The 21,092-nt window shown below is 42.8% G+C and overlaps 1 protein-coding gene across 2 annotated transcripts in view; it reads left to right on the forward strand.

Annotated features, from left to right (window-relative positions):
* The window catches only part of EPB41L5 (erythrocyte membrane protein band 4.1 like 5), an 873,454-nt gene that overhangs the window by 436,866 nt on the left and 415,496 nt on the right, over positions 1-21,092 (forward strand). For both annotated transcript variants that reach the window (XM_069224616.1, XM_069224615.1), the window contains exon 13: positions 10,342-10,448. In XM_069224616.1, the coding sequence (XP_069080717.1) occupies positions 10,342-10,448 (107 nt within the window). The remainder of the gene's footprint in view (positions 1-10,341; positions 10,449-21,092) is intronic.

The raw sequence follows: 21,092 nt of genomic DNA on the forward strand, positions 1-21,092 counted from the left end.
AAGAGAATCATACCACCAAGAACACCACCTGTTCCTTCATGGAACCTCAACATTGTCTTAACAAGACTCATGGGTCCACCTTTCGAGCCCATGCATTCTTGTAAAATGCAATACTTAACGTGAAAAGTTGCATTTTTGATTGCCATCACGTCTCTAAGAAGAGTGAGTGAGATTCAAGCATTTACCATACAAGAACCATTTATTCAAATACATAAAAATAAAGTAGTTCTAAGGACAAATCCAAACTTTTTACCAAAGGTTATCTCACCATTCCACTTAAATCAAACAGTAGAATTACCAGTGTTCTTCCCACAGCCAGATTCTGTAGCTGAAAGAGCACTACATACATTAGACATCAAAAGAGCACTAATGTACTACATTGACAGAACAAAACTAATTAGAAAAACAAAACAACTATTTATTGCCTTTCAAAAACCTCACACAGGTAATCCACTTTCAAAACAAGGCATTGCTAGATGGATAGTTAGGTGTATTCAAACCTGCTATCTTAAAGCAAAGAGAGAGCTGCCTATTACACCAAAGGCACACTCAACCAGAAAGAAAGGTGCTACCATGGCCTTTCTAGGAAATATTCCAATGAACGAAATATGTAAAGCAGCAACATGGTCTACGCCTCATACATTTACCAAGCACTACTGTGTAGATGTGTTAACTGCACAACAAGCCACAGTAGGTCAAGCTGTACTAAGAACATTATTTCAAACTACTTCAACTCCTACAGGCTGAACCACCGCTTTTGGGGAGATAACTGCTTACTAGTCTATGCACAGCATGTGTATCTGCAGCTACACATGCCATCGAACGGAAAATGTCACTTACCCAGTGTACATCTGTTCGTGGCATTAGTCGCTGCAGATTCACATGCGCCCACCCGCCTCCCCAGGAGCCTGTAGCCGTTAAGAAGTAGATCTTGAACATTTGTAAATATATTACTTTAACCTTTATTATGTACATATGTATTCATTCCATTGCATGGGCACTATTACTAACATACAGAACTCCTACCTCACCCTCTGCGGGGAAAACAATCTAAGATGGAGTCGACGCCCATGCGCAATGGAATCGAAATGGGAGGAGTCCCTCGGTCTCGTGACTCGAAAAGACTTCTTCGAAGAAAAACAACTTGTAACACTCCGAGCCCAACACCAGACGGCGGACTGTGCACAGCATGTGAATCTGCAGTGACTAATGCCACGGACAGATGTACACTGGGTAAGTGACATTTTCCGTATATATATATATATATATATATATATATATATATATATATATATATATATATATATATATATATATATATATTTATATATATATATATATATATATATATATATATATATTCAATGGCATGTGTCGCTGCAGATACACATGCTGTGCAATATCCTGCCATCTAGTGTTGGGCTCAGAGTGTTACAAGTTGTTTTTCTTTGAAGAAGTATTTTCTAGTCACAAGACCGAGGGACTCCTCCCCTTTCGGCTCCATTGCGCATGGGCGTCGACTCCATCTTAGATTGTTTTCTTTCCGCCATCGGGTTCGGACGTGTTCCTTTTCGCTCCGTGTTTCAGTTCGGAAAAGTTAGTTAACAATCGGAAAATTAGACGGTATTGTTTGCGCTCGGTATCGGGTTAGTATTAGCACATCGACACCGAAGAAAAGAGCAGCTCCGGCAGCCCTTCGGGGCTTCCACTCCCCGGCGGGGCCTGGTCGGCCCAACCGCGTGCGTCTTCAAGGCTCATGGAACGGACCCCATTCCGCTTCTGCCCCGAATGCCACACTAAGTATCCTTATACAGACCAGCATTTGGTCTGTAATTTGTGTTTGTCCCCCGAACACAAAGAAGGATACCTGCGAGGCCTGTCGGGCATTTCGGTCGAAGAAGACGCTACGGGACCGGAGAGCTCGAAGGCTTCAAATGGCGTAGACGCTGGCTGGACACCCTGATGTCGAAGAAGAGAAGACATTCTCCATTCCTGACTCGGACGAGCCCGAGAGTGAGCAGCCGGCGAATCAACAAACCGTGAGTAAAACAGCCCCGGCCAAAACTCACTCAAAAATTATGAAAGCCCAGGGGACGCCACCACCAACAGGCCATGGCTTTACCCGTAAGCACGGTGACCAAGCATCGGCACCGATAAAGGGCACACACCAGCCGAAGACATCCGACTCCGGTCGAGATACCAGCACAGAGTATACTCAGCACAGAGATACCGGCTCCGACCAAACTCGACACAGAGAGATCGGCACCCCTGAAAACTAAAAAAGTTGCTTCGGAGCCGAAAAAGACTGCTGAAAAGGTTTCGGTGCCGAAACATCCAGCCTCGGAGCCGAAACAAAGCTCCTATACCGACGAACAAGGCCTTTCCTCACAACTACAAGGCCACAAGTTTGGACAAGAACTAGAGATGGGAGAGCAAGACTATACACAGAGGAGGCTCCATATACAGAAGGACACGGGGAAAATAAGAACTCTTCCCCCAATTAAAGTGAAGCGGAAACTCGCTTTCCATGAAACGGAAAAGCAGCCAAAAGCAAAGGTGGCTAAAGAAAAAACACCACCACGTTTTTCACCACAGCCATCGCCACCGCACTCACCACAACTGTCCCCAATTGCAACACCCCCAAGGATGCAATCACCAACGCACACAGGGATGAGCCAAGATTACCCAGATGCATGGGATCTGTATGATGCACCAGTATCTGATAATATTCCGGATTGCTACCCGGCAAGACCATCACCACCAGAAGACAGTACTGCTTACATGCAGGTGGATTCCAGGGCAGCTACTTTTCATAACGTAGCACTGCATTCCGAACCTATAGAGGAAGACTTCTGTCATCAACACATAGCCAATACCAAAGTTTGCCTATGTTACCAGGCATGTTAAAACACGCTAAACAGGTGTTTCAAGATCCAGTCAAAGGCAGAGCCATCACACCTAGGGTGGAGAAGTACAAACCTCTCCCTACGGACCCGGTGTACATTACGCAACAGCTAACTCCTAACTCTGGTAGTAGGAGCAGCCCGGAAAAGGGCAAAATCACAGACTTCTGGGGATGCACCACCACCCAACAAAGAAAGTTGAAAGTTTAATGCAGCGGGGAAAAGGGTGGCAGCACAGGCAGCCAATCAATGGCGAATTGCCAATTCGCAAGCTTAATTGGCAAGATACGACAGGGCAAATTGGGACAAAATGCAACATTTCATTGAACACCTTCCCAAAGAGTTTCAGAAGCATGCCCAACAGGTTGTGGAGGAGGGCCAAAGTATCTCCAACAACCAAATAAGATCGGCTATGGACTCAGCAGACACAGCCACCAGAACAGTAAACACAGCGGTCACCATTCGGAGACACGCATGGCTACGCACCTCCGGATTTAAGCCAGAGATCCAGCAGGCTGTACTGAATATGCCTTTGAATGGAAAACAATTGTTTGGGCCGGAGGTGGACACAGCTATTGAGAAGCTAAAGAAAGACACTGACACGGCCAAAGCCATGGGCGCGCTCTACTCTCCACACAGCAGAGGCACCTTTAGGAAGCCACTCTTTAGAGGGGGGTTTCCGGCCCAACAAACAGAGCCTTCTACCTCACAGGCCAGACCCACATACCAGGGCCAATACCAAAGAGGAGGCTTTCGGGGACAATATAGGGGTGGACAGTTCCCTAAAACAAGAGGGAAATTCCAAAGCCCAAAAACCCCACAAACTAAACAGTGACTCCAACGTCACAAATCACCAACACAACACCAGTGGGGGGGAGACTCGCAGATTATTACCAAAATTGGAAACACACCACTACGGACTCGTGGGTCCTAGCCATTATCCAACATGGTTATTGCATAGCATTCCTACAATTACCACCAAATGTGCCTCCAAAAGCACACAACATGTCCATACAGCACTTGGATCTATTACAACTAGAAGTCCAAGCGTTGTTACAAAAAGATGCAATAGAACTAGTACCCAACCATCAGAAAGGAACAGGCGTTTACTCCCTGTATTTCATAATACCAAAAAAGGACAAAACACTGAGACCCATCTCAGAACACTAAGGCCCTCATTCTGACCTTGGCGGGCGGCGGAGGCCGCCCGCCAAAGTCCCGCCGTCAGATTACCGTTCCGCGGTCGAAAGACCGCGGCGGTAATTCTGACTTTCCCGCTGGGCTGGCGGGCGGTCGCCTTCAGACCGCCCGCCAGCCCAGCGGGAAAGAGGCTTCCACTATGAAGCCGGCTCGGAATCGAGCCGGCGGAGTGGAAGCTGTGCGACGGGTGCAGTTGCACCCGTCGCGTATTTCACTGTCTGCGCGGCAGACAGTGAAATACATGTAGGGGCCCTCTTACGGGGGCCCCTGCAATGCCCATGCCAGTGGCATGGGCACTGCAGGGGCCCCCAGGGGCCCCGCGACACCCCCTACCGCCATCCGGATCCCGGCGGTCGGACCGCCGGGATCTGGATGGCGGTAGGGGGTGTCAGAATCCCCGCGGCGGTGCAGCAAGCTGCGCCGCCGTGGAGGATTCTATGGGGCGGCGGTACACTGGCGGGAGCCCGCCAGTGGTGCCAGTCCGACCGCGGCTTTACCGCCGCGGTCGGAATCCCCTTCGGAGCACCGCCGGCCTGTCGGCGGTGCTCCCGCGGTCCTCCGCCCTGGCGGTCAAAGACCGCCAGGGTCAGAATGACCACCTAAATCTTTACATCAAATCAGATCACTTTCACATGGTGACACTTCAAGACGTGATTCCCTTGCTCAAACAACAGGACTACATGTCAACATTAGATCTCAAGGATGCTTACTGCCACATACCCAACATCCTTCCCACAGGAAATACTTAAGGTTTGTAATCCAAGGAGTACATTACCAATTCAAAGTGTTACCGTTCGGGATAACAACAGCACCAAGAGTATTCACAAAATGCCTTGCGGTTGTAGCTGCACATATCAGGAGACAGCACATACACGTATTCCCTTACCTAGACGATCGGTTAATAAAAACCAGCACTCAGCAGCAGTGTCTTCATCACACAAAATACGTCATAGAAACCCTTCACAAGCTAGGGTTCTCAATAAACTACCAAAAATCATATTTACAACCGTGTCAAATACAACAATACTAAGGAGCAACAATCAACACACAAAAAGGGATTGCCACTCCAAGTCCACAAAGGGTACAAGCATTCAAAAACGTAATACTAAACATGCACCCAAACCAACACTATCAAATGAGGTTTGTGATGAAACTTCTAGGCATGATGTCTTCATGCATAGCCATTGTCCCAAACGCAAGACTACACATGCGGCCCTTACAACAGTGCCTAGCAACACAATGGACACAAGCACAGGGTCAATTTCAAGATCTAGTGCTGATAGACCGCCAAACACACTCCTCGCTTCAATGGTGGAATCCTATACATTTAAACCAAGGGCAGCCATTCCAAGACCCTGTGCCTCAATACGTGATCACAACAGATGCTTCCATGGTAGGGTGGGGAGCACACCTCAACCAGCACAGCATACAGGGACAATGGGGCGCTCAACAAAGCCAGCTTCATATAAATCATCTAGAACTACTAGCAGTGTTTCTAGCATTGAAAGCATTCCACAAACACATTCTTGTCAAAACAGACAACATGACAACAATGTATTACATAAACAAACAAGGAGGGACACACTCATCACAGCTGTGTCTCTTAGCACAAAAGATTTGGCATTGGCGATTCACAATCATATTCGCCTAATAGCACAGTACATCCCAGGAATTCAAAACCAGTTAGCTGACAATCTCAGTCGAGATCACCAACAAATCCACGAATGGGAAATTCATCCCCAGATACTACAAACTTACTTTCAAAACTGGGGAACACCACTAATAGACCTATTCGCAACAAAAGAAAATGCAAAATGCCAAAACTTCGCGGCCAGGTACCCACACCCTCACTCCAAGGGCAATGCATTATGGACGAGTTGGTCAGGGATATTTGCTTACGCTTTTCCCCCTCTCCCACTCCTTCCGTATCTAGTAAACAAATTGAGTCAAAACAAACTCAAACTAATACTAGTAGCACCAACTTGGGCTCGCCAACCATGGTACACAACACTACTAGATCTGTCAGTAGTACCTCATATCAAACTACCAAACAGACCAGATCTGTTAACTCAACACAAACAACAGATCAGACACCCGAATCCAGCATCGCTCAATCTAGCAATCTGGCTCCTGAAGTCTTAGAATTTGGACATTTAGACCTTACACAAGAATGTACGGAGGTCATTAAACAAGCTAGTAAACCTAGTACAAGACATTGTTACGCAAATAAATGGAAAAGATTTGTTTATTACTGCCATAATAATCAAATTCAACCACTACATGCGTCCACAAAAAACATTGTAAGCTACTTATTACACTTATAAAAATCTAAGCTAGCTTTTTCGTCCAATAAAATACATCTCACAGCAATATCTGCCTATCTGCAGATTACACATTCAACATCACTCTTTAGAATCCCAGTCATAAAAGTATTTATGGAGGGTCTAAGGAGAATCATACCCCCAAGAACACCACCAGTTCCCTCATTGAACCTCAATATTGTATTAACACGACTCATGGGTCCACCATTTGAACCCATGCACTCTTGTGAGATGCATTACTTAACCTGGAAAGTAGCCTTCCTAATAGCTATCACATCTCTTAGAAAAGTAAGTGAAATACAAGCATTTACCATACAAGAACCCTTTATACAAATACACAAACATAAAGTGGTTCTAGGCACAAATCCCAAATTTTTACTAAAAGTTATATCACCGTTCCACCTAAATCAAACTGTGGAACTCCCAGTCTTTTTTCCACAACCAGACTCAGTAGCCGAAAGGGCATTACATACATTAGACATCAAAAGGGCACTAATGTATTACATTGACAGAACAAAACAATTTCACAAAACAATTGTTTGTAGCCTTTCAAAAACCTCATGCAGGAAATCCAATATCCAAACAAGGCATTGCCAGATGGATAGTTAAGTGTATTCAAACTTGCTATGTTAAAGCAAAAAGAAAACCTGCCTATTACACCGAAGGCACACTCCACTAGAAAGAAAGGCCCACAATGTCCTTTCTAGGAAATATACCTATGATGGAAATCTGTAAGGCCGCCACATGGTCTACGCCTCATACATTCACAAAACATTACTGTGTGGATGTGTTAACAACACAACAAGCCACAGTAGGACAGGCAGTATTACGAACATTATTTCGAACAACTTCAACTCCTACAGGCTAAACCACCGCTTTTGGGGAGATAACTGCTTACTAGTCTATGCACAGCATGTGTATCTGCAGCTACACATGCCATCGAACGGAAAATGTCACTTACCCAGTGTACATCTGTTCGTGGCATGAGATGCTGCAGATTCACATGCGCCCTCCTGCCTCCCCGGGAGCCTGTAGCCGTTACAAGTTGATGAAAATTATATGTTGATAAAACTTGTACATTTTGTAAATATATATCACTTTTAGACACATTATGTACATACATACTTACTCCATTGCATGGGCACTATTACTATATACACAACTCCTACCTCACCCTCTGCGGGAAAAACAATCTAAGATGGAGTCAACGCCCATGCGCAATGGAGCCGAAAGGGGAGGAGTCCCTCGGTCTCGTGACTCGAAAAGACTTCTTCGAAGAAAAACAACTTGTAACACTCTGAGCCCAACACTAGATGGCAGGATAATGCACAACATGTGAATCTGCAGCGTCTAATGCCACGAACAGATGTACACTGGGTAAGTGACATTTTATATATATATATAGTGTGAAAACGTAAAACAAATGACCCACCGGTAAAAGCCTACATGTAACTGGGGCTGTCCCATTGACTTGGGTAACACACCAAAAGGAGGAACAATTGTAAACAACTGCCCACAGAAAAGCGAGGATTTTTGAAGGGCACTCAAAGGAACAAATTACAAGAGGTGGGCGTGTCTATGCCCACAGATAAGATACACCATGCCTCGTAGCTGCAGCACATGCGCCGCCTTGGTGTGACATAAAAATGACTTTGTCCTCAACCTAGGTCTCTATTTATCCAATAGCGATGAATTCAGGTAGAGACAGAATTCTGATGTTTCTTTTGTAGTGGGCCTCCAGGTCCTCATTCTTGCCCTTATTAACCTCCAGCCCTTTATCCAAATGTAGCGTTAGTTCATTACACACTATAACCATCATCCCCAGTGTCTGACACTCTCAGTTCAAGTTAGCATAGGCGACCCTCATGCTTATTAGTCATCCAATTCAGCCTGTCGGTCTGGATGTCCATTGTGGAGTTAATAGCGCACAAACAGTCATATTTCTGCTAGCAGAGCTTTTATGTTTGGGTTTGCGCCAGCCTCATCAGAGTCTGTGTCGGGGGACTTGTCTCGAACCACATCCATACTGTCAGTCCACAGGTAATTTGTTTTCCTCAAAAGAGAAGCTCCGCTCAGTTTCCCCCATGTCGAGGTTGGCAGCCTGCTCAGAGTGAGGAGCCGCCTTCCCTGCCAGGGTCATTTCCAGGTCTGCACCCTCTTGTGACTCCAGCTGTTGCCCACCTCTGGTTCTCAGGCAAGTGGCAGGTTCCTCCTCCCCACTCTGATTTTGCATACCGGGTGCTACCTCAGCCTGCATTCCTTTTAGCGTGGACTGCCACATTAACAAAGTTAGGCTGCACACCACATCCTGGTTTCCTGGCCGCCAACGTTCCTTTTTCAAAGTGAAGGGTGGCGGCAAACCGGCTCGCAGGTCATCCTCCCCCTCAGGGATGCACCTCTATCTTGGATGCAGTGGGTTGGTTGGCAAAGTGGATGAATTTTGATCAGTTTTTCTGCCTGGCTGGCAGAGCCTCTCAAAGTGTTGCTCAACTTGCTGCTTGGCTTCGTAGTTACCGATCGAAGAGACCCATGCTTTACACAGCGGTTGAGCTGGTGAATATGGGTGGGGCAGTGCATTATGCTGCTTCCATTCGGAGCTGTATTATGAGAACACAAAGTTTTGTTAACACAGTTAAATCCGTGCTCTGTAATAAAAGATGGGAGTATGACAAGTCGATAAGCCAGTTTCACAGTGAACACAACACAGTAGCCTGAATCTGTAAATATTTTCCAGTTGCTTATATCCTCTTAGTCTCAAAAGACACAATTTATTGTAGCCAAGAGTGGGTTTCGAAAGAGGCTGCTACGTTTTTTGGCCTTCGTAGAAGCAGATGAGTCGGTCATGCACAATTACATTTCAATCGGGAAGTTGCACAGCAAAGTCTGTTTGCCGCTGGCCTGCCCCCATGCAGACCTGACTATACAGAGGCAGACTCTTAAGTGATGATAATCGTATACCGCTCCCTCCCATAATCTTGGTTTCACCTATGTCAAGAGATCCTTTGTAGTCACGTCTGGCACATCTGTTAGCATCCGCACGGGGTGATAGCAGAGTGACTAAGTAAATGGCACCATATGTATTATGATTTTTTTTTTTTTTTTTGCTCAATTTGAAAGAATCCATTGAAGATACGTAAGTTTCATGCATATAGTCTGTCTCAACAGGTTTGATTCTTTCAGTGAGTAAGATATTGGTTTCACTCAATTGTACTTAGAATAAGTAAGCAGAATATCAAGATTTGTTTAATACATAGTTGAAAGTTCACGCTTCCAGATGGTCCATTGTTCTTTTGTTACATATATATCTACACATGGTCTGTTGGAAAGGAGATCTCTAGTCATGAGTTTGTAGTAGAGAGCAAAGCATTTGGTTTCTAAGCTGCTCAACCTTGGTGCTGCCTTACTATCATTCTTTGCATTTAGTCTAACAATCAAACTTATAAGCTTGTAAAGGGTGGACAATTTGCAGTACCGTGACCTCCGTCATTTCGTCTGCCCAAAGGCTGTCATTAGTTGTAAATAAATCTAAAGCCAGGTATCTTTTTCCTTCACACACCAGACAAAAATTTACATAAAATAATATAACATGGCTCTTTCACAGGTCAATGTGTTGTAGAATTAACTATGGGTGGTGAGGATCCAAACACGAAGAGCAATTCTAAAGCATACTCTACCATTAAGGATGGTTAGACTTCAATGCTACTGATACAAGAAGTACCGTTGGATTTGAGTAAAGACTACAAAAAGGAGAAAAAATGTTAAAAATAAAATAATAAAAAAATAACACACCTTATCGTTATGTAGTAGACCTCAAGTTTTTATATGACTGCAGATCAGTTTTCCATTAAAGGCTACCTTCAACTGTTCCTTTTGGCTTTTTACCCACTCACAACTTTACTTTTTTTCTTTTTAATAAGTGGTAAAACAGAATATCAAACCACAAAGTCCAGTAAAACCAGACGGTCTGCCACATTTGAAAGAAGACCCAGTAAGCGGTATTCACGAAGGACGTTGCAGATGAAAGGTATGGATGACTGCAGCAATTAACCACATTTTACTTTTATGAGTTAAGTGATGAGGAACTTCTTAAATTGCCCCATTTTGCTTTTCTGTTGCTCATGCTTTTTCGTCTGTGACAGGTGGGTGGGGGGGCTAGGAATGTAACACTACTTATTTTGGTCCCACAATTGGTAATGAGCAGAATGCAATAAATTATAGGGCAGAAAAGTGTGAAAAATGCGGTAGTAAAAGTCACCACCAACATTTATATCTTTAGAATAGTTAAAAACGTAGAAGTAAAACTTTGGAATTTTTACTATTACTATGTATGAGAATTGTTCATTGACGTATATTAATAATTACAATAATTTCTCTGTTTCTTCATCCCTAACCCTAAACCTTTTCCCCTTACAGAATGTCTGTGATGTTCATGGAGGATAACCCCAGTATACCTCTAGTGCCTCCTGTGGCTCCATTTTTTCCTCACTTTTTTTTTTTTTTTAAACACCATTACCTTACTTAACTCTAACCTTAAATCTAATCCGTCCTTAAACCAATGTAAATTCAGACCTAATCCGGAACCAACCATAATCCTTTCAGTTACACCCTCCTAATCTTTAACCCATCCCCTGAGGTTTACTTAACCCTCCCTATCTCTTACCATAATGTTTACCTTGCCCCGACTAAGCACTTGTTACAATAAATCATGCCTGTGGTAATATCTCACTTTACTTTTACTTCCTAAATTGTAACATAAAGTTCTTCCTTACCCTGTCCTTAACTCCTGTATTTGTCAGTACTTTTCAACTACTTTGTACGTTCTGCTTTTATGGCTCTACATTTCATTTTTCTATCTTGTATCTCATTTCAACTGCAAATCTAATAATGACATCAAAACAGAGAGTTACCAGTCAGTTGAGGACCCCACATTCCATATAGACTGGTCTCATACTGAATCCACTTCATCCTGGCTATACTGACCTGATTATCCTACCCCCTATTCCTGCCCCAGAAATGACTATCATTTCTTGTATCTTTAATATCTTCTCTTGGACTTCTCTAAAATGGATCACTGTTTTGGCAGTGTGGACAGATTGATTCCAAGCTCTATAGATTTAATGAACAATACAGCATTTTCAGACCAACACAAATAACGTGCTTTTTGAGGGGCTTTTTAACTTTACATCAGTGAAAATATGAGAATGATTTCAAATACAACAATTGAACATAGATGAGGAGTGCAGAAGGCAAAAAGTGGTGTAGTTTTGAAATATTGTTATATCAAGTTACAATGTTTGGGAAGAGTTTGAAGCATACATTTCAGAACTCTGTAAATGGGCCTAATTTCTCTCGCTTATTCCAAGAAAAGACTGTAGTGCTGTACAACAAATTCTCTAACCAGTTTCAATGGCTTCCGTATCTGCTTTCAAATTTACTGTGGGTTTCTAATCGGTTCTTATTTCCTCACTTTATAATCTATTACTTAATGCAGTTTCCTGCTAATATGCTGGCATTTGTTGTTGCAACAAAGATGTAGCTTCGTAATGAGATTTCCAGAAGGGAAAAGTGGTAAATGTTAAAGAATTGCACATATTGAAATTCAAAAAGAGCTTTCAGAGTTATCAAGTACATTTTTGTACTTAATACAGCTCTTTATTTCGCACTTATTTTTACAGATTGACTGATTTATATCTGTATACCGTCTTTATTGTTTCTTGTGTTTGTTTATTTTCCCTCCTATTTTTATTTGGGTGGCTAGTTGTATTTATTATTTTAAAGATTTCAGTTTGTGGATTTTATTTTTTGTACCAAATTCAATTTTCTCTAGTGCCCATGAAAGAATTGGCTGTGATCTCAGCTGATAGGTGCCTGGAAGTAACCATAACGTTTAAATACTTCCATTTAAATTAATCTATGCCATGCCCTTATGAAACCTGTCAAAGAACTCAGTCTTTGTGTAGAATACATTAGCAAACTGGGAAAGGTTACTGTATCTAGTTAAGACGGAACAGTCTGACGTTAGAACATCAGTGTGTCTATTCAGCAACAGAAATAAGAGGAGAGATAGGGTGGTCGATTTTCAAGTTTGTTGATGGAGAAGAAAAATTGGTAGCCTTTGCATCACGCTCCCTTAAGGGTGGTGAAGTATATAACTTTGTGACTTTGTGACTAAGCCCAAGGTGCTTGCTTTTTTTGGTTCATAAATCACTTTGGTCTTCTTATGGGGTCTTGGTTTTGCAATGAGAAAGGACCATAGATTCCATGTGCACTCTCTCCTGTAAGTGTGCTGAAGACATCACCCCAAGAATTAAAAGGTGGTGGAGAAGTTAGAGGGTTATAATTTCCATGTGGATTATCTGCTTGAGATTTGTAATAAAGCTGTCAGTTGCTTCTCAGGTCTGGCTCTGGAAAGGACTGGTGGTGTTGCTGGAATGTGAGGAGTGCTGTGATTCTGTTTTGGTTCGACCAGACTCTGCTTGTGTCAGCTGCTTGATGTTGTGTTCTGGAGCCTGGAATAAAGCTCCTTACACAATTTTGGTGTGGTATGCTTTTGGAGGACTCATCACAGCAGCTACACGCCAAAATGGAGTATCCAAAGAGCTGTCTAGTAAAAGGCCCAAGCGGTGTTAAGCAGTTGGAACCCTTATACAAACACCCAAGCCCTGTATTTTCTTTTCCCATTTTAGTAGCAGTGCTTCCAGTGAAGGGTCGAATGACCAACAGCCACTGTAGCAACCCCTGTCTTCAGCAGAGGTGGTCATGTATACCGAGAATATTGAACATGTTACTGGGTACTCCACCATTACTATATGGGGAAGAAATAAAATGATTGTGCTTTTCCCAGTCGGATCTTTGTTGAGCTACTGGTCACAGGGCATTTTGAAGTTACTAGTTCATTGCCTTAATCTTGACTGTGTATTAAAGCTTCTAGGTGGATCTTAGCATGCACCATGTTCTCTTTCGTTCCATGACTAAAGTAGTGCAATGTCATTTCTAGTGACGTCATTAGGATGATTTGTAACTTTGAATCTCAAAAAAATAAGTCCTACTTCTTTTTAGTCACTATGTTGGAAAAGATGGTTGTATAAAAATCTCCTGCTCATCAGTGTCTCATTACTTGAGCTAGACGTATTTTGTCAAAAAAATCGTTTGCGACGCAATAGATTTTGAAATGTGATTGTTAATCGTTAGAAAGGAGCTGAGCATACAATGCATGTCTTCAGTAATACTGTCAGGTGCGAATCACAGTTCTGCATTAAGTGAGACCAAAAAGATTACCCTTGAAACGCCCCTCTGAAGAAACCATTGGCTGGGACAGGAACCCCAACTAGCAAGATTGGTCAAATGGGACCTAAATGGCATATCTGAACAGGGGGGGATCTCATATGAAGTCATTTCAGTAGCAGAAGGTAGAATTCTATTTTTAGTATTCAGTTTGATTGGTTCCTGCAACTTCTCCACACCCTGGTGTCCTATAGGGCCTCTTTTGGGGGACACTCCTGAGTACACCACAGCAGAGGACAAAATATTGATGGGGCCTTGTGAAGAGGCATTTTCAATATTTACAAATCACTAGTCATTAATTCACTGGACTTATCCATCCCTTTGAAAGCTAGCTCGGAATGGGCAGTGGGCCCCAGGAAGGATAGCGAGTTGAGGTAGGCCTGGATCGTATTGCCCTATGATTATGAAGTATTGGGCTGCTATCTTTAATAACCTTTTGTGTATTTTGAAAAGACCCCTTGATCACACACCACAAATTGCAATTATGAGTCTCCTGGTGGATTTAGGTGGTGAGAGATGGGGGCGCTCCCTCTTGGGGCTAGGCAACCTGATCGCCAAAACGGAAGTAGCATGTGCTTGGAACTCTGCTAATCTGCCTGCACTGACCACTTGGTGGGGTGCAGTCGACTGGTGTGTGAAAATAGAGGAACTTCTGTGGCACGATATGCCCCCAAAAACATGAGAAAATCGGTGGTGAAAGGTGGTTCTATTACGTGCCCGAATGATGATGATAATAAATTGTATTGTATAGTGCTCACTACCCCCTGACAATGCATCAAAGTGCTTTACGAACAGTAGCACGCTACCAGGGAGCCTACATGTTATTGGTCAGTCCATTGGTTATTGGGGTTAGTATTGCATGCTCATTCCATGCATTCAGTCCAGTTTCTTTGTGGTGCATTGTTGACGTAGATGTGAGTATTAGAGGGGGCTATGTGATGCACAATCACTAGCTGGAATTAATTAATAGATAATGTTGTGGTTTCCAAAGACCATTAAGGCAGATAGGCATGAGATTTTACATCAACTTGTATACAGAAGAGGGAGACTGAAGGTAGAAAGAAACAGGTGTCCATTTAAAAAAACATAATGTGATGGAATGTCAGTTTTTCATGCAGGATTTTAGGGAATATAACGGGTCGAGAATTTTTGCATGCAATTTGTGGATGTAAAACTGTTGAAAGAAACAGTTTTAAATGCTGTACCAAGGAAATGTAGTTTACACAATCTTTCTAGAGGCAATCCCTGAGGTAACAGATACTTCTCACAGTAAAAAAAGGAAGCATATTGCTTGTTGAGACCTCTTTACTTCAAGCAGTGTGACAAATAAGAGCCTTTTTTAATATACCCACTACAGTATAATTAATACTATAAAGTATTTAGTTAACGCAAATTATATACACCATAAACAATATATAATACAAAAATATTATTTAAACACTGACCAACTTAAAAATATAACAAAGCAATTGATAGACTCATTGCAGCAACCACTAGCGTAGTCACTGCTTGTTTTTGGCCCATTCCATGTCTGGTTCGGAAGGTGCTGTCCCCTGCATCCACCTGAAGAGCACCTCCACAGAAAAGACACCATGTTCAGCAGAATAGATGTGTCTAGGGTCACCTCCCCCTCTCAGGACCTACCTTTCCTCGCAGTGGTTCACACTTTGCCATAAACAATTATCAGTGAGATGCCATGAACTGTCTGCTTATTAATTGTAATGTACTTTGTTGCTTGCACTGTAATGTTTGTTGTGATATAGATAAATTGGTTTATAAACAAATATTTACCTTAATACTTTCTCAAAGTTTGTTTTCATTCAAATAGATGTTCTCCTATCCTTTTTTTTTTTTTTTTTTTTGCCCTCATCTCACTAATCCGTGCCAATAAAGAAAGGATCCACTACTCTTTGACCCCAAGTGTATAGCCCCCCAGTATCAACGGGCCACTCCACCTGGCGCTCTGTTCCATGGATCCCCCTATCACCTTGGCTAATCCTTCCCCTCTAACCGCCTAGTGCCCTACATGGGCAATAGGCCTAGATGCGCAGAAGGGGGGATCAGGTATAATCATCGGCCTTCAGAACCAAACTAAACACCTCCTATCAAGTAGAAGTTTGACAAACATTTTCCCATCCCAACCAAAAAATCTCTTTTACTAATAGGCCCGGCTCTGTCCAACTTAAATAATAAATCTACCGAGTTCTGCCACTCCTGCACTGTAGGAGGTAGTGAGCATATCCATTTATAACACATTTGCTGCCGGGCTGCAAGCATCAAAACAAACAAAAGACATTGCTGTGTTTGGTCTTTCAGATCGCAAACCCCAAATAAAACTAGAACAGAATTCAAAGCTATTTCTTCGCCAAATACCTTATTTAGGACATTCTGCACGGCTTCCCAAAAGTTAGCTAAACTGGGACAATCCCAAAACATATGAATATCATCCGCATTTGGGTCATCACATCATGGACAGTTTTTCTAAATTTTGCCAATACGGGATAGCCTTACTGGAGCCAGTACACTCTGTGCAAAGTAAACAGATGATTCCTCCTCATTGCCGCTGATTTAACAGCGGACCAAAGAATTGAACATGACTTTTGCCACAACTATATTATATCCATGGTTGGAAAATCCTCTCCCCACTTCTGGAGGGGGGGGGATCCTCCTCAGCTGCCTCCAACAAGGTTTGATACCAAAACGCAATTTCTTTAAGTAAAGGTCTCTGAATTAATTTCTCCTCCCAATAGGATCTACCAATTTCCCCTTCTTGTAACGATCTAATCCAACTAGCCAACTGATAATATTTAAATTTAGAAACTGACCCCCCGCTCTCTCCAAAAATGTCACCAATGGAATCAACTTCACACCCTCTATAATCTGTCCCCACCGTAGTACCCCACTCGCTTTTAGTGGAATTGATAATTTGTCAAGGAGACATACCGGGGTACCAGGTGAATCCCAAATTGGGGCTAGTCCAGAATAATAAGCTATCCCTAGTAGATAACGAATCTGTAGCCAGATCTTACAGGCCTGCCGTGGAATCTTAAGTCTAACTTTTTTTTAAAACCTTGGATGACCAAATTTATTTTAACAAAAAACTCGCCCCTTCCTCCACGTGTGCTGTCAGAGCTTCCCACATTGGGGTATATTCTGACTTTTTATTTAAAAGAATTCTACTATTCTTAAATTGAAAAGCCAAGTAATACTTGCAGAAATCAGCTGTTGCTAACCCCCCCCCCATTCCTTCTTCTTACACAGCTTTTTCCAGGATATCCTTATTCCATTATGTGCCCAGACAAACGAAGACAAATCTCCCTGCAGTTTGGTAAACCACTTACCCTTGAATTCTAAGGGGATAGCATTAAATAAAGTACATTTTGTCAAAATTATCATTTTCAAAATATTGGATCTACCTATTAGAGAGGGAGAGCCGCCCATGTTCTAAGGAGTTTTAGTCTCAAGGTGGACTTTCTCAAAGTTTATCCTTGCTAGGTCGCCCAAATCTTTTATAATCTGAACTCCTAAATATCTAATCTCTTGTTTAACTAACGGGGATTCATATGACATATTCCAACACGTAATCTCCGTCTTCTCAACATTGACATTATAACCTGACATTTTACCAAAACCTTCTATCACCAAATTTATTGGGGGGAGTGAAAAAGAAAGATCCCTAGTATAAATCATCAGATCGTCTGCGTACAATGCAACTTTCTTCTCCCAACTCTTGTACTGAAAGGAAAGGATTTCCCCGTTGTCTCTAAGCAATTTTGCAAGAGGCTCAATATATAAATCAAATAGAGGAGATAAGGGACAACCCTGACGTGTCTCGCTTTAAGAATGCCTACTTCTTGTGATAGCACATCATTAATCAAGATTCTCGCTGTTGGTGACCTATATAGCTCTTTAACTGCTCTAATAAAAGTGGTCCCTAATCCAAACCTCTCCATTACCACCTGCAGAAATAGCCAATTTACCTGATCAAATGCCTTAGCTGCGTCAAAAGTTAATATTGCCAGAGGGAGCCTCTCTGCTAAGGCCAAGTCCATTGCCGCCAGCAAGTCATGCACTAGTTCCTTTAGCTGTCTACCTTTAATAAACCCCTTCTGATCTGGATGAACTAATCCAGGAATGACTTTCCCCAGTCTTTTAGATAACAAACTTGTATACATTTTATAATCCGAATCTAGTAATGAAATAGGCCGATAAGAAGAACACTGTGTTGGATCTTTACAGGGTTTCAAAATCAAACAAATTACAGCCTCAGCCCAAGAACTCGGTGCATGCCCCCGTTCCAGAAACATATAGTTAAACAGTTTCAATAGAACCGGCATTAGTTCTTCCCTTAGTGCCAAATACAACTCGTTCGGGAGGTTATCTGGGCCAGATGCCTTTCCTCTCTTCAAACCCTTAAAAACTTCAGTTAATTCCATCCCAGTTAACTCTCCTTCTAACAAATGTAGTGCTGAGTTCTCCAGACACGGCAATCTAACTTTAGTCAAAAAATCCCTAATCTGCTCCTCAAGAGTTCCGCAACTCATCGGAATACAAGGTTTGAAAAAGGGAGACAAAAGCAGCTTCTATCTCTGACCTTTCTACACAAATCTGCCCAGTGACCTCGGACCTTATTGAAGGGATATGTTTCTTTGAGTGATCTGACTTTACTTTCCAAGCTAATAATTTACTACATCCTTCCCCGTATTCATAATGCGCATACTGACTAGCTTCCCATTTCTTCCTTTCTTGGCTTTCTAAAAAACACTCTAAATTCAAATATGCTTTTTCATATTGCTGCTCTAGTATCCTTAATTGAACCTTACTCTCCATTTTCTGTGCGGCCTGTATGGACTCCTGCAGAGTTGCCATTCTGGTCTCAATATTGCGTAATTTCTCTCTTTCCTCCCTACGCCTAAATGCAGCCAAGCTAATCAATCTTCCCCTAATATAGGCTTTGTATGCATCCCATACTAATTTGCAAACTAGCTGAACCCTGATTCAACTCAAAAAACTCCCTTGTGTCTTTTCTTAGTATCTCAATTATCAAGTCATTCAATAATAATGAACAGCTTATTTTACACCGAAGCCCAGGAACTTGCACCATGAGGGAGAGATACAACCTAACAACCGCATCATCTGAAAGATGTGCTGGGGCATGCGCTATATAGGAAACATTCCCTATCAGGCTATTTTGCAATACATTTTTTTTTTTAAAAAAAAATCTATTCTGGACCTGTGCCCATATTTCTTATTATAAAAAGTAAATCTGCTTCCCCCCCCCCTCTTTAACCTGCCACACATCGACAAGCCCCAAATCAATTATCGTCTGTTTAATCATTGACCTACTTCTAGGGGAATTAGCCGTCGCCCGGGTGGTGGATTTGTCCAGCTCCAAATTCAACAATATATTGAAGTCCCCTCCTAACACAACCGTATGCTTAGTTTTCAAAAGAAGATTATATAATTCTATAAACGGGGTAAAATCATCCGTATTGGGGCCATAATAGCCTGCAATCGTAAGCCATAGACCAAAAAAAACACACCTCAACCACCACCCATCTACCCTTTGAATCAACCTGCACATCACCTATACATAACCCCTTAGTTATTTTCTCTTTAAAAAGAATAGCGACGCCTTTGATCGGGCACAATTGATTAGTCACCATCCCCCGGGAGATCCACCGTGTACTTTTAAACACCTTTTCCCATTCTTCTTGTAAGAGATGCGTCTCTTGTAGAATAATCACATCCTCATCCTCCTGTCTAAGAAACTCCAAAATCTTTCTTCTTCTACACTCGACCCTTAACCCGTTGATATTCCATGAAATTATTTTTAGGAATAAACCCTCCTGTTTACCCATCCTCTAGAGAAACTTGTTGAATCCTCCCCTTCTTTATTTGTGAAAAACCCATTCTGAGGACTTTCATATTTTTATCTCCCCCCCCCCCTCCAATGCCCCCACACCCAAAACAACACACTCCCCACACCACACCAAACCCCCTCATACCCCTAACCCACCCACCCGTGGGAACCCTCCTTTCTTTTAATTGGACAACCATAGATATCCCGTAGAGCGCTCCGTGCACCGGGCTGTATCCAATCATACCAACATTATAACATTATTGCGACAACTTCATCTGTTCTATAAAGGCCCTAACCTCCTCTGGATCTCTTATGTTATGGGTTTTATTCTGCCACATAATCCGCAGGGCCGCGGGAAATCTCAACTGCACTGTTGCCCCCAAGGAACGAAGCTCTTGCATTAATATCCCCAGCTCCCACTGTCTGTCCAAGGTCCCTCTAGAAACATCTGACCGTATCCTGATGGACCAGTCATCTTTAACAAAATTACCCACCTTCAAAGCCTCAGACAAAATCTTTTCTTTTATTGAATAAGTGGCAAAATTCACTAGGATTCTTCTAGGGGATTTCCTACCCGCGTTCTTTTTGAACGGATCTCGATGTATTCTATGAATATCATCCTCCAGATGTGCTAAACCTGGCATTGTATCTTTTATCAGTGAAACCATGTATCCCTTGAGATCCGCTCCTTCCGTCCACTCCGGGACTCCAAGAACCCTAATATTGTTTCTTCTCATGTTATTCTCCAAAAACTCTAACTTATCCTGTAGGGTCCTCTCCCCACGTTTAAAATGCAAGATATCTTGAGAGTTGGCCAACACCTGACCTTTTTGCTGATCCATGGCCTCCTCGCCAACCCGATCTGTTAACTGATTAATCTTAGTCTCCAAAACCATACATGCTTCCTGTATCTTAGCTTGATTGCTCTCGGAAATCTCAAACTTTTCCCTGATCTCCTTCGTGAGGGAAAGCAAAAGTTCATAAACAACCTCATTGCTGGGCTCTGCAGGGGCCGAGGCGTTTGGCTCAAAAGGGGGACCCTGTAAGAGCAAGGAATCTTCCCTGCCCCTTGAAAAGCCACCCCTTATTTGAGAGATCTGGGCCATCTGCACCTCACACTTCTCCAGGGACTCCTGTTCCAATGCCTCTGGGCCCCCTAAGGCCAATTGTGCTTCCATAGGTGCAGGAGGAATCTCACTTACCTCCTCCACCCCTGACTGGAAATATTTAGTTATTGAGCCTAGGGTAGCACTTTTTCCTCCAGAGTCACCGCCTGTATAGTTCTCAAACTCCCCCAGACTCCCCTTTACTCAAGATTGGCCCCTCCTTTTGGTTAAGCATACATTGTCCACGGTTATAATATTCTCCAGCCCCCGAGATCCAGGCTTACCTTTTCGTGTTGCCTCAAGCTTGCCAGCGCCTACCTGAGGACCTTTCAAATAATGCTTAACCAGTGATATTAATTCTGATCCAAATGTCTCTCCTCCTTGCTTCTCTTCTTCTGTTAAATCGGCTCCAGAA

This window comes from Pleurodeles waltl, chromosome 3_1 (genome assembly GCF_031143425.1).
Source record: "Pleurodeles waltl isolate 20211129_DDA chromosome 3_1, aPleWal1.hap1.20221129, whole genome shotgun sequence".
Lineage (NCBI taxonomy): Eukaryota > Metazoa > Chordata > Amphibia > Caudata > Salamandridae > Pleurodeles > Pleurodeles waltl.